The 14,656-nt window shown below is 34.3% G+C and overlaps 1 protein-coding gene across 5 annotated transcripts; it reads left to right on the top strand.

Annotated features, from left to right (window-relative positions):
* Positions 1-439: 439 nt before the first annotated feature.
* LOC122316612 (protein SEMI-ROLLED LEAF 2-like) lies at positions 440-10,464 on the top strand. 5 transcript variants are annotated; one of them, XM_043133285.1, is made up of 20 exons: positions 440-632; positions 1,229-1,385; positions 2,141-2,215; positions 2,322-2,437; positions 2,815-2,929; positions 3,532-3,660; positions 3,847-3,894; positions 4,749-4,951; positions 5,084-5,280; positions 5,528-5,811; positions 5,899-6,045; positions 6,529-6,933; positions 7,040-7,189; positions 7,411-7,489; positions 7,574-7,698; positions 7,838-8,029; positions 8,109-8,249; positions 8,537-8,671; positions 9,341-9,547; positions 10,179-10,464. In XM_043133285.1, exons 2-20 carry the CDS (start codon positions 1,251-1,253, stop codon positions 10,266-10,268), a joined length of 2,973 nt encoding a protein of 990 aa, XP_042989219.1. In that variant the 5' UTR covers positions 440-632; positions 1,229-1,250; the 3' UTR covers positions 10,269-10,464. The 5 variants fall into 5 exon arrangements, with proteins under 5 accessions (XP_042989219.1, XP_042989218.1, XP_042989216.1 ...); XM_043133284.1 differs by having other exon boundaries at positions 10,152-10,464; XM_043133282.1 differs by having other exon boundaries at positions 441-632; positions 10,149-10,464.
* The last annotated feature ends 4,192 nt before the right edge of the window (positions 10,465-14,656 follow it).

Below are 14,656 nucleotides of genomic sequence, written 5' to 3'. Positions count from 1 at the left end.
CACTAATCATATTAATAAAATAAATAAAAAATACGTAAAAATAACTATACGTAACACTACTCTTAATCCAATCTTAACATAAAATTAAAAACAATTGGACAAAAAAAAATCATCTAAGAAGTAAGAACCCCATTTAATTTTAATTTCTTAAAAAAAAAACAGAAAAATGATTTCTTTATGGTGTCATTATTGCAAATGATTAGAAACGAGGCATGTAAACGCAAAGCAAGTTCCGAAAGGGGAGAGTTTCAGTTCAAATACTTAAAAGTCCCAAAAGCTGTGAAACCCATTAATCCATGCAACAGATGTCGTTTACTTTTTTATTTTTTTTATCTTTTGAGTAATAAATACGGCGAAAGAGAAAACCTGAGACAAAGCACGTGATCTCCCTCATGCTCTCTCCCATGTTTAATGTTCGCTTTTGTTTGTCTCAATCCACGCGCCAATTCCCTCTCTCTCTCTCTCTCTCTCTCTCGCTCTCACTCTCCCTGTCTGCTTCGTGCGCACATTCACCCTTTGTTTTCAGTCACACTAGCTCTTTGATTATTTTTTGTTCTCTTTGTACTAAAAAGTAAAAACCCTGTGGAAGGTTTGAGGTTTCGCCCTCTAGATCTGCCTCAATTCAGGGAAATGTATGTAAAGTTCTTTGCTTTCTCTATGTTTTCTCCTCTTATGAGTATTCTGGTTTTGTTTCTTTATTCCTTTTATTTTTCTCTCTTTTTCTTGGGATTTTTAGTTGGGCTTCTAATGTAGATTGGTTATATATTCTCTTCATGCCTGACATTTGGCTCTGGACTTTTGAAAAGCTTCTGTTGCTGCAGTTTCAGGGAATGCATGGCTTATTTTTGTTCTTATGTAGCTTCGTATATTTTGTTTGATTTTTCTTCATGGGGTGGTATTTTCTCTCGCTCTACTTGGTTCGTTTCTTTCCTCCCCTTCGGTTGGAGCGGCCGGGGATACAATTAAAATCTCTGGCTGTATAACTCGTGTTTGTCGTCGACGGTCTTCAATAGATGCCAACCTTTGGTTTTCTCGTAGGAATTCCCTCTCTTTATCACGTTTCCCAACAATTTTTTTAAAAACTTGCTGTTGCTGGGAAGGTGTGTTTATCTTTATCTTGTGTTCTATTAAGCGTTTCTATTGGACTGGTGGATTAATATCTACCGTGCTTTCTTATGGTTTCTTTGTTTCATGGGTACAATCTCACCTATTTTATTGTGGTTTTCAGTATTCCTACAAACTTGCAGGAAATGGGTGTCGTCTCTAGAAAGATTTTCCCAGCATGTGGGAGCATGTGCATTTGCTGCCCTGCTCTGAGGTCAAGATCTCGGCAACCCGTTAAGCGTTACAAAAAACTGCTTGCAGAGATATTTCCTAAATCCCTTGTGAGCATCTACTCCCCTTTTTTGTTGGCCTGATTGTGTTGAGTTTTTAGCAATTCTAATGGTTTAGAACCTGACCGTGTAATATAAGATGTTATGTTTATATTTGAGGTGAGTTTAGAGGTATCCAACGCTGCAACTCTAACTAGCTACAATGTAAACCAGCGGTGGGCATTATCACCATTCAGTTAGGCAATGTGGGTGATTAGTGCCTTGTCATGTAACTTTTAGTGCCTTCATATTCCTAAATGTAACCAGTGGTCAGCATTGTGACCATTCAATTAGGTACCGTGGGCGACTGCTGCCAAATAATGTACTTTCAGTGCCATTATATTGCTGTGACCAATAGAAAATATGGTTCCTGTGGCCATTCAATTAGTTTCCTGTTTTTGGTCAAAGAAACCGTGAGCATAGAACCTACTCTAGCTCGCCTAAGTAGGATATGAAATAGAGTTCCACTATTATAGTTTATTTAAGATTCAAAAAGGGGCCGGCCCATACAAAGTATGAACTAATAACTATAGAACTACTTCATGCATGTTAGAGTTTAGACCTGAAATCTCAAAGTCAGCCAAATCTGGCATTGGTTATGAGTTTTGGTTATAAGCAACTAAATCGAAATGTTTCTTACTTGTCAAAAAAAAAAAAAATTGAAGTGTTTTTTAATAATGATTTGCTTTACCATGTAGGATCAGTGTTTACTTTACTATTTATACCTACCAGATAAATAATGCTCAAAGTCTTGAAATATATTGCAGGATGGACCTCCAAGTGAAAGAAAAATTGTCAAGTTATGTGAATATGCTGCAAAAAACCCTTTTCGGATCCCCAAGGTTTTGAGTCTAGCATTCCTGCTTGTGTATTGCTGGTGAACGCGAAATTTTGTATTGAAATGAGCGAGCGCAGTGCTGAATATTGGTGGTCTTGCTTATTTAACAGATTGTGAAGTATCTTGAAGAAAGGTGCTATAAAGAATTGCGGCACGGGCATATCAAGTTTGTCAATATTGTTGCAGAGGCCTACAATAAGTTGCTTTGCATATGTAAGGAGCAGATGTAAGTGGAAGTATTTATTGCTCAATCTTATATAGATTTCTTAGCTTGTAAGTTGGTTTTATTAAGTTGAACAACTCATTTATAGCCAATATTGATTATAATTTGCCGAGAACTCTACTTATCAAAAAAAAAAAAAAAAAATTGCCAAGAACTCTGCTTATATTGCATTCCACTGAATTCTCTTTGAAAAGGCCTTTAAACCATTGGAAATTCTATTTTGCATAACACTTGCAGTAGCTGCTAATATCTGATGCAGTGTTTATTCAGTTAGTTCAAGGTTTTTTTAGGGAGTATTATAAGTTTTATTGAACGTTATTTTAGCTGGATATGTCTTATGTCAGAGTACATGAAATGGTTTTGTAAATTTCACTGTTCAGGGCATATTTTGCTGTTAGTCTGCTGAATGTGGTTACTAAACTTTTGGACAACTCGAAGCAAGATGCTATGAAGATAATTGGATGCCAAACCTTAACAAGGTTCATCTACAGTCAGGCGAGTTCAGACCTAACTTTAATTTTCTTTTGTAAGTGCTATCAAAATATGCCAAACAGATAATGTCTTTTATACATTGATGGGTCCTATTTATACTTGCTAAGTTAAGGTTTTTTTTATTTTTTTTTTCAATTTTCTTTTCTCTTCTGGAGGTAAAAAATGGATACAATTCAGATTGGATGCTAAGAAAATCGGTTCTTCTGGTTCCCTAAACTATGACGAAAAGGGAAAATTAGGCAAGAAAAAAAAAATTCTTAAACAATAAAAAATTCTGTACATGATATTTTAAACATTCTGCATGAAGACTCATGTATGGGTTATGCTCTGTTATGCTTATTAGTTTCTAGCTTTCTATTTTTCGTAGATGTTAGCAAAGTGGATTTTATATATTCAGTTATATAGCTTTTCTAAAGGCTGTTGGTCCACGTTAAGATTCATGTATAGGTTATGCTCCATTATACTTATTTCTTTCTAGCTTACTATTTTTTTTGTAGATGTTAGCAAAGTGGATTTATACATTTTGTTCTGTCATTGTCAAATAAAAATTGAAACTATTTTTGTTACTCTTACATATTTTGTCTGTCGATGAAATGTATGGACAGGCAGATGGAACCTATACACATAACGTTGAAAAGTTGGTGCGTAAAGTATGTGCACTGGCTTATGAGAAAGGGGATGAACATCAAAGGCACCGCTTAAGGGCTTCAAGCTTACAATGCCTCTCAGCCATGGTAGTTTTATTATTTGATTTTCATTTTTTTACAATGTTCAGGAACACAGCATTTTGGAAAATGAATTTGCTACCGGTTTTTGTTATCTATTTCCTAGTATTTCTCATTTAATAAATATGTAAACTACTAATCACCAGTTTTTGGAGCTGGAAGATGGGTTATTTGATAGGTTTCTCCCATTTGCAGATATGGTTTATGGCACAGTTCTCACACATTCTTGTTGATTTTGATGAGGTTAGTTCTTTTCAGTTGTCTTGAAGCTATTTAATGAGTTTATGGAATTTCTATAATAGTCTTTTTTTTTTTATAATATTCTACAAACTGCAGTCATTTTGGTGTCTTATCAACATCGAAGTACTACATTTATTTTAAATGTTGTTTAAACCAAAGTAGTGCAGTTTAACTGATTGGTATCACTGTATTGACCAAAGAAATAAATATTTTGATGAGAATTTATTGTTTTAAATCCTTATGTTTCAAACAGGTGTTAATTGAGAAAAAGGTACACGAGTGGAATTTAAAACACAAGACTATAAGACTAGCAACACACAACAAGTTTTCATGGGAACCAGATAACTTTTAATTGAAATAAACTTAGATTGTAACGAACTTTTGAAGGAGTGGAAAAATAGAAAAAATTATTCTTTTCTTCCATTTTTATTTTCAATTGATGAATAATGCTATTGATGTTAGAGGTTGGTTTTGATGTCAGTTGTCTCCTACTGACATTGAAGGTCAGCTCAGCAATTGAGAATCAAGTGAAACTAATCTGAGAAACAATGAAAGGCGAGCTCGGTTCATATTTCACAATTATTTTGCAATGTTATCCACTAAGTTTTAAAATCTAGATCAAGCTGCTGTCATCACTGGCAGAGGAAACTCTCTTGTCTTGTTGACAGTTTTCTCTTCTAGTCAATATATCCAATGTATGAAGCAGAGTGTACATAATGCGCTCATTAGCTTTTCCCAGTACTGAGTTATTCTATCTCTTGTTTTGCCTATGCCTTATTTTTGTGTTACGCTTTATTGTTCATGTTTGTTGTTGTAACTCTTGCATCAGATTTTAATTTCTTGATAATGCTCTGCAGATTGTATGTGGTATTTTAGATAACTATGAGCCTGCTACTCATACTGATGGAGATGTCGAGAGAGAGGAGCCACGTCATAATTGGGTGGATGAAGTCATTAGATGTGAAGGAAGAAGTGGTGCTGTTCCAAGTGGTGATACTAGCCCTAGCTACATGATCACGAAACCACAACCAGAAAAGAAGGATCCTTCGCTTTTGACAAGGTAGTGCTTATTCAAAATCCTATGGAGTGTTTTTTTAATTATATATGGGAAGTTGCAACTCAATTTGATGCGCTTTTACAATTTTCTTCTTTTTATTTATTTCCCTTGAACACTTTCTTGCCTTTGTTATAGAGAAGAAATCGAGACCCCAAGAGTATGGGCACAAATTTGTATCCAAAGAATGGTTGAGTTAGCCAAGGAGAGTACAACAATGCGCAGGGTACTGGATCCAATATTTACTTATTTTGATTCTGGAAGGCATTGGGTTCCTCGACAGGGGCTGGCTGTGATTGTTTTGTCTGATATGTCTTACTTCGTGGACAGTTCAGGTATCTTGATCTGCCTTCGACTTCTTCACAATGTGAACTTCAAGTATTATATTAGTTTCTATCCATGTATGGTATTAATGTTTGAAATTCAAAGTATGTCGCATGTTGTGGATTTCTCTCTCTCTCTCTCTCTCTCTCTCTCTCTCTCTCTCTCTCTCTCTCTCTCTCTCTCTCTCTCTCTCTCTCAGTGTGGGCTGCCAAATATTTATTGTGTGGATATTTTGCTAAGTCCATACTTTTATTCCAGGGAATAAGCAGCTAATTTTAGCTTCTTTGATACGTCATCTGGATCACAAAAATGTTTCACATGATCCCCAACTCAAGTCTTATGTCATTCAAGTTGCTACTACTTTAGCTAGGCAGATTAGATCAGGAACCGTGCTGGCAGAAATTGGATTTGTCTGTGACCTATGCAGGCATCTGAGAAAAAGCCTTCAAGCCACAGTTGAGTCAGTTGGTGAACAAGAGGCAAACACAAATATCTTGCTGCAGAACTCCATCGAAGACTGTTTACTTGAAATTGCAAAAGGGGTAAGTTTGTTTGTTACTTCTTTGGTGTTTGTACTTGTTGCTTTCTATCATGCTTCCGGTTTAAATGAATGTGTTATGGTCTTGTAGATTGGTGATGCGCAACCACTGTTTGACCTGATGGCAATAACACTGGAGAAGCTGCCATCTGGAGTCGTTGCCAAGGCAACCATTGAAGCATTAATGATTCTTGCTCATACAATCTCTGTAGCATCATTGTCTTCATGCACTCAACAGGTGAGGGTTGATGTAATTTTTTTTCCTTTCCAGAGGTTTTCCATAATAGACCATCTTATCTTTCTTATTTCCTTTGAAAGTACTCTCCTGTACCATTGTTAGTTGTAAATAAGGACACATTTGCCAGCAATTTTAATTTTGGCTTGCCTCACATCTGACTAAAGTATCTCTGATTATTTTCTGAGTCTCATACTTGAAGATTGTAGAATAAATTGGGAAGATTGTAGAATAGCTTTTTTGTTACTAAATTACCTTGTTTTTTGTTAAGTGGATTCATGTCTACTTCCTACGCACTGGGCAAAATCCTCTTTTTGTTATTAGTAAAAGCTTTTATCTTACTCTTCAAAAGCAACTTACTATGCTGCATGTGCTGAAGGTATTAGAAGCTACATTAGCACGAAAATGTGAGATTGATTATTATAATTTTATTGAACTACTACATTCTTGCATGTGGCTCACGCTTTTAAACTGTTTTTCATGTAGATCTTTCCAGAAGGTCTTCTTTTCCAACTTTTGAAGGTAATGTCACACCCAGATGTTGAGGCACGAGTTGGAGCACACCAGATATTTTCTGCTCTTCTAATCCCCAGTTCTAATCATATCCGACGTGGAGTTGCTTCTCTTAGAAGCAGTTCTCTACACCAACTGAGAAGATGGCACTCAAATACTGCATCTGCATCAATTACTGCTCTGCTTGAAAAGCTCCGCAGAGAAAAAGATGGCTTCAAACTAGAAAAGCATGGGAATAATGTTCATGATGATCTTAAAGAAAGGGACATGGTTGAAGAAGACTGGAAACAGGGGCGTGTCAACAAGAATTCCCCTAATTTTTACAAAATTAGCTCTATTGTTGACAGGACTGCCGTATCAATCAGCTTGTCTGAGGCTGTGAGGAGAAATTTCAATTCCAGAAAGGGTTTACTTTTATCTGGTGATGTAGCATGTCTTCATTTTATCAAGTTTCTTACAAAATCTTGTCTATGATTTGTCCCAGGAACCACATATTATGAAGTTTAATGAGGAGCAAGTAGTGCTGTTGCTGTCTGCTTTTTGGATGCAAGCCAGTCTTTCTGATAATTTACCTTCAAATTTTGAAGCTATAGCTCATTCTTTTGTTTTAGTGCTTATTTCTTCAGGCTTAAAGGTGAAATATATCTTTGCACATGGCACCTGCTTGTTTTCTGTCAATTATTTTGTACTATCATTTCTCTTGCTTTTGTTTATTTTGTACTATCATTTCTCTTGCTTTTGTTTTCATACTTATGGCCTGTCAAGGGAGTTCAAGTCAGTCTTAAATTGATTGAGGGCCAAGGTTTCATACTTCAGTTTAGTCACTTACGATATATCTAACGAACAATGTTGCAGAATCCAAATGACAACCTTGTGGTCCGATTCTTTCAGCTTTCCCTGTCTCTCAGGAATAAGTCCCTAGACTCTAACGATGGTATGAGCAGTAGAGTTTCATCAGCTGGCTCTCAATTTTGGAGAATGTTAAATGTTTTAATGATATATGTTTCTTTTTCGGCAGGTTTGTTGCCTCCAGCTTGCCAAAGATCTATCTTTGTACTATCGACAGGCATGTTGATGTTTGCAGCCAAGATATATCACATTCTTGGTCTGAGTGATTTACTCAAGTCATTAGTTCTACCTGATGTGAGTCATGTTTGCGGCATGTCCATGTTTGTGTGGGGGTGGGTGGTTTGGGGGTTAGGGTAGCTTTCTGCTTGCAGTAGGACTAAACCTGTTGATTTTGATAGTTAGCTTATAAAAAATTTATCTTCTTCAAGTTCAGGTTGATCCCTATATAGGTATTAGTGATGACCATCAAGTATATGTAAAGCCTCAGACAAACATCAGAGAGTATGGATCCGCTAGTGATAATCGGCTTGCTGCATCATTGCTCTCTGAGTTACGGAACAAGATATTTGAATCCAACAATGTCATGATGGACATTTTAGTTCAGAGTCTGTGTAGAATTACTGAGGTATGACACTATCAATGGACCAGAGCCCCTCTCTCTCTCTCTCTCTCTCTCTCTGATTTGTATCTTTCTGTTTGTTAAGCTGGAGGCTGATGCCCTAACTAAGCAGCTGTCAGTATCATTCACACCAGATGATGCATTCATGTTTGGTCCACAATCAATACTTGAGTTTGACCACAATCAAATGGTTTCCAATTCCAAGAAATCACTGTCCTTTGATGGGGTATGCTCTTTATCATCTTGTTTTAACTGCTATTTCAACCAATGACCTTGCATCTGATGTCTGTCATTAGCCTATATAGGTAGAAAAGGATGGATGGTAGGGGCGGCCTGGCTTAACTGCCATGTAAACATGTCAAAATTACAATTATATTTAGAAGTCAGGTTATTCTTGGAGATGAGTAAACAATGATGTAGCTGTTCACTAACCCAATCTTGCACTGCTCATCACAGTCGTAGTTTCCCATTCCTAGAAATTACTAAATTCTTTGATTTTTGCTTATGGTGTAGGACTTTTCTACCAATTCGTTAGTTGAGGATGATGCTATAAATGAAGCATCTGTTGCTGACCTTTCTTGCTTCATACCAAAAGTGCCTCCTCCACCTATGCCCCATGTTATCAGCATTGGACAGCTTCTGGAATCGGTAACTTCTCCCTCTCCCTTGTGTTATGACAAGCTTATGTGTAAGCAAATGCCATAACCAGTTCATATTATGTTCCTGAATTTATCTAAGATCATTTTATGAAGGACGGAAATTGCTGTAAATAGTAGCGATCTTATAAATAAAATGTAAAGCTAAGTTTTGCACATCAAACTAATACTGTATTTTTTTGCAATTTGTACCCCAAACTACCTAAGTTGTAATTTGCACTGACTGCCTAAGTTTGGCAATTTTCATCCTCAGTTAAGTTCTGACAATTCAGATCAATGAAAAATAAGATATAATGGTTAGATCTTAACTGAAGGTGTATATTACCAAAATTTGGTACTTTAGGGTGCAAATTAATTGTATTGGTAGTTTATGGTGCATATTGAAAAAATAAAAAATAAAACTCGCTGCCAAAACTGCTTTTTGCACCCATGAGTTACCCAAAAGCAGTGAGGTTTTGGAAACATCAATAACAACAGTTTTGGCAGCTAAAATGCCTATTTTTAGTGTTCTATGTTAGTTGCAAAGCACCTCCCCTGTTAAAGGTGAATTTGTTAATTAGGCAAGAAGTTGGAAACAATGTATGTTCATCTTAGTAATTCATGTGCTTGACACCTTGATCTCAACATGAAAATTATGTGTACTAATAAATGATGCTTTTAGGCACTTGAGGTAGCTGGGCAAGTGGCAGGAACATCTGTGACTACATCACCCCTTGCATACAACACCATGGCTAGCCAGTGTGAAGCCCTTGGCACAGGCACAAGGAAGAAGCTCTCAAATTGGTTGGCCCATGAAAATCACCAAAGTCGAGCGATTGACAAATCGTTTCCAGTATTCCTTGCAGATGGACACTTGGTACTCAAAAAGGTCAGCCTACTATCCAGAGGTTCCAGCATTTTGTAACTCGGATATAAAACCCCTCTTGCTTATGTATTTGTATATATATTAAAGTTATTTCAACTTTAAGACCCCAACTTTCAACCTGATAGTCTCAAGTCTACTTGAGGCTCATTTTAATTTAAAGACTTCTGATGAAACTTTCCATTAGTAAACTGATGAAATGCTTGAAGGAGACCTGAGATATAAGTAAGCCTAAACCCAAATCTGGAAATAATCAAATTGACAATTTGGGGTCTCCAAGCTTAAAATGGGAAAAAAGCACGAGGGACTCGTGAATTTTCCTGTTATAAATTATCAGTTGTAAGCACGAGTGAATCAGGAAATAAATCAATTAGTCAAAAAGTATTCTCCTCCCAACAGGCAGGTGCACAATGTTGCCCACGTAAATATGGCATGGCTATTTGCTTTGGTTATCCTGTTCTGGCTGTCATGATGTTTGGAATGAGAGAATCTTTAATTTGGAAATGTGGATGGATACTAGTTCAAATAACTCAGTACTAATCATTTGAACTTTGTATAATCTATCAGTTATTTTTTCTTAATCCCGACCATTGTCATTTCTGTCCAGAAGATAACAAGTAGCGTTGGCCATGCTCAGGGAAATGTGATTCAACAAGCCCCATGGTTGGCAATGAGGCTGCCTCCTGCCAGCCCATTTGACAACTTCCTCAAGGCAGCTAGGGGCTAGAAGATAAGCCACATTCTATATGATGCTAACTTATCTTGTATAGTCTTAGGCAGTGATTTGAATAATTAGTAGCTCTAGTACCTTTGAATTAAACTCAGATAATTTGTAGGCTTCCATTTCAGTTCGTTAATATCCGTTTATGCACCATATACTCTTTGTACTAGCTTAATGTAGTAGCGCTGCATAGCTTGCGGTATTTGGTTCTCTCTCTCTCTCTCTCTCTCAAAACCAAAAACTTTTGACATGGGAAACCTCAGAATGCTATGTTGGGAGATGTCTGGCCGGGAACCATACAATAGTAAATATCATACTTAAAGTTCAAATCAAAGAGACGCAGACAAAAATGGTTTACCATTTGCTTTAAGCCTTTGGCTGCACGGCTCAATCTGCAGTAGCTCCTTGGTCAATTCAGGACATGCCTTTTCTTTTGCTCTTTTTTTCTTTTCTTTCTTATCTTTTTCTTTTCCTATTTCTTTTTGGACAACTACATCTTGTTGGCTTCCTGGCCTTCAAATGCTCAATTATAAAGTTACAGGTTCGACACACTTTAATTGCATGGTTTTATGACATATTCTAATTCTAAGCAATATTAAATGTAGCCATATCTCTGGTAATACTGTACTGTTGTATGAGAATCTTAAATATACATGTGTTACTTGAAGGTTGAAAAGCTGAGCCAATGGAATCTAGACCCCTTTGAACAAGAATGAAATTGTGAGACCTTTCTTTTAGAGAAATGATAGTTGCATTCATGAGTACGCAAGCGTTATACAATTATTTTAAAAAAAATGAATGAATACGGAATCTATAAGAAAATAAATTAATTTTTTAATAATAGATTCTACTCTTTTCAAAGTTATTGTACAATGCTTACGCATTCCATGACTATATGTAGTATTACTCTTTTCCAAATATCATATTCATTCATCTTGGTTGGTGAAGTACACGGAATTTATATGATACTTTCGTATCTATCAGGATTTGTAAGCATATGTATTTGTGTCTCAAAGTGTGGACCAAAAGAATTTAATCCAAATGTGTTTGCTCCATAAATAAGCAACAATCTAAAGCATTTTCAATATTGTTTTGGTAAACCGTAACCATCTTAGCGCCTGATCATATGCAAAGGTGCCGACTACATTCATAGTATATGATGAATTTGTTGTAGTGAGAAAGAAATCAACCCATAAACACTACCTTTCTCCCTTTACTCAACACTACGGCTTGTTTATTTCATAGGCAATATAATATGGGAAAGTACCATAGGTGGCTATTGTCGGCCATTTGTTGTCTTCTGAGCTAAGGACTAAAAACTTTCTTTGCACGAAAAAAATAAAATAAATGCTTCTAACCATCATTTTAGGACATGTTTAGATAATGAGATGAGATATAAATTTTATTAATAGTAGTGAAATAGTTTATAAATATATAATAATGAAATGGTTTAAGTTAAAAGATATTTTATTGAGTTTTGAGAAATGAGAGAGAAAAAGTAGAATAAAAATATAATGAAGTTAAAAAATTGTTTGAAAATTTGTTTTGTTTGGAAGTTTAGAAAATTTTTAATGATTAGATAATATTTCTAATCTCATCTAACTTTCCAAACATGCCCTTAAATATATCTTTCATTAAACTATCAATTCTAATCCGTTGATGTCTCTGACTATGATCCATACATGAGAAAGAGTGTTAAAAAATATAAAGAATTAAATTTACTTATATCCATGATACGTTTATACTTTTTAAACAAATAGTGATTTCACAATGTCAAATTAGAAAAAAATGAAAAGATATATGACGAATGAATGATGAATAATATTTCTCTGCAGAGGAAAAAATTACCTTTTATGTGGATACATTCGTGTGTGAAAGAACTTGATCAGTTTCCTGATGATACTTTTCGGGACCATATACATATATATATATATATATATAGCTAGTTTGTGACAGCTAGTTGTCTAAGCATATATATGTAAAAGAAACAGACACAAGTTAAAACTCATTTTGAAGTAGATTTAAACTGTAATTCGTCATTTTTACATTTATCTTTCTGTTTTTATTGTTATTTCTTTTTGTTTAGTTAAAAAAAAAAAATGAGATCGTCTCTTGGATGTTTTGTTCATAAAGGTCCTTGTTTACTTTCACAAAATATTTCATATCATCTCATCTTATTTAATTATTACAACATTTTCAAATTCTCACATAAAATAAAATAAACAATTCAATTTTTTCAATTTTCAATACAAAAATAATATTAAAACAATATATTCTAATAATATTTTATTCAACTTTCATATTTAATCTCAACTCATCTCATCTCATCTCATATCTGAAGACAAACGAGAGTGGAGTCTCTATTTTAGGTAGAGTGCCATCTCTTAGACGGTTTGTTAATAGAGACCTACAATAGTAATTAAAACTATATTAATCACAAAAGAATTTGTGTATTTATAAAGCTTCAAACGTAATAATTGATTTATGATTTGAGAATTTTTCTTTATATATGATCATAAATATAACTTTTTTAAAAGAACAGATACCCTTAACCACCAACCCCCCCGGGGGATTATAAACATGATACACACGTTCTTTATAAAGGACAACCTTTGTAAAAAAAAAGCCGGGTATCGAATGTTTGATATTTATTTATTTATTTTTAATTAAGCCGAAACTACTGAACTAGTCGAGCTGCTCATCATTGATAATTTTAGTTATTTATTTATTTTTGAATAGTTTTTTGAGCTTATTTACGAGCTTCTTGATTAACTTATGATCACTCCAATGAATAAATAATCAATGGAATTTTCTGTAAATTAATGAAATCATGTAAATAACTATTAATTAATACATAATCATTATTTTGATTAAAATTGTACTGTTCAAGTTAATAATATAAATTGTTATGAAATAGATTCAACATTCTAAACATATATATATATATATATATAATATATGAGAAATTCTATTTTCAGTTCTGAATGGGAGACTGCATCTGTAGTTCTATTGATAAATGAAGGTAAAATAAAATAAAAATAACATTTTAAAAAGAATATTATTGTAATTTTAAATTTTTTTATATACATATAACTACCTAAGCCCATTAATTGATCTCATGTATTTAAATTAAATTATTTACAAATTTTTATTACCTAACAGGTTATTTATATTAGAGTTTTATTATATAAAGTTACTTTTGTATATTATTTATACACTTCACTGATGTGATTAGATAAAATATTTATTTTATATTAAAAATTAGTGATAAAATTAATTATATTAATAGAGTACATAAAATATACGTAAAATTAACTGTACATAAAATTTTAGTTTATTGTTATACATAATAACTTTATCTTCAAATTTATCTCATGATCTTGAATTTAGAAAAGTACTTTTTATGGTTTAATTTAGACATGATGCATTCATGCTTTGATACATACATGCATGCATGCATGATGCATTCATGCTTTGATACATACATACATGCATGCATGCACACGCCGATCATGATATGATGTACATATATAGCATGCAAGCCTAATATCCAGGAGGGGACTCAGGGGAGGTGCCTCCAGCTTGAGCTGTGCATGAAGAATTCCCTCTTCGTTTACAGCGCTGTAAAGTATGGAGGGATAATATAGAAAATAGGCTATATTTACAAAATAAAATCATAATAATCCATATTAAATCAGTCATTAATAACATTAATAAAATTTAGTATATTTTCAAATTTTTATAAAAAATTAAGATCTATATTACTTCATACATTCAAATATGGGCAGTGCTAGTGTGCTCCCAGCTTTAACTGCTGGGCATGCCCAATAGTACAAATTTTTCTTTTTATTTTTTTATTTTTTTCATTTTTACATTTTTTTAACATATTAAAATATTTTTAAAAATAAAAAAGCTCTAATACACTATAACTTTCATATATATATATATATCTCAAGAACCTATTTTATATTCAACTATTTGTAAATCAATTCAAATCATCAGAAATTGCCTCACGATCCAAACGCAGCCTTAAAACCGTCCTTTGTTTTCATTACCACAAATATGTCAATGCTCGTAGGGGCTGCCAAACTTGTGTATGGTGTGGCCAAATAGGGGAAGTTGTCTGATCTGCCTGCGTGATCCACGAAACCCGGCCAAGTAGTTCGTACATCTATCATGTATTATGTACGTGTATATATGGTCTTAATTGAAGACTTGGCGTCATTTTCTCAACCTCCTAAAAATGCTCCACATGTCTGTACTCTGCACAGCATTTATTCAATGTTATGTGGCTGCTAATTACTCAAATGCCTCTACTTTCCTTGCATTACCACTTGTAGTGGGAGTCCCGGCCCCTTCCTCTTTCTCTTCTTTATTCCTGGTCCTTACATCTG

This window comes from Carya illinoinensis, chromosome 7, assembly GCF_018687715.1.
Source record: "Carya illinoinensis cultivar Pawnee chromosome 7, C.illinoinensisPawnee_v1, whole genome shotgun sequence".
NCBI classification, from domain to species: domain Eukaryota; kingdom Viridiplantae; phylum Streptophyta; class Magnoliopsida; order Fagales; family Juglandaceae; genus Carya; species Carya illinoinensis.
The sequence above is the reverse complement of the archived record's forward strand: the minus strand, read 5'-3'. Positions and strand labels throughout refer to the sequence as shown.

Excerpts from the sequence above, each read along its gene's own strand:
- LOC122316612 (XM_043133282.1), top strand. The coding sequence starts at position 1,251 with ATGGGTGTCGTCTCTAGAAAGATTTTCCCAGCATGTGGGAGCATGTGC. Across the intron at positions 3,661-3,846 it reads TACAATGCCTCTCAGCCATG|ATATGGTTTATGGCACAGTT; the intron begins GTAGTTTTATTA and ends TCCCATTTGCAG. Across the intron at positions 4,952-5,083 it reads GATCCTTCGCTTTTGACAAG|AGAAGAAATCGAGACCCCAA; the intron begins GTAGTGCTTATT and ends CCTTTGTTATAG.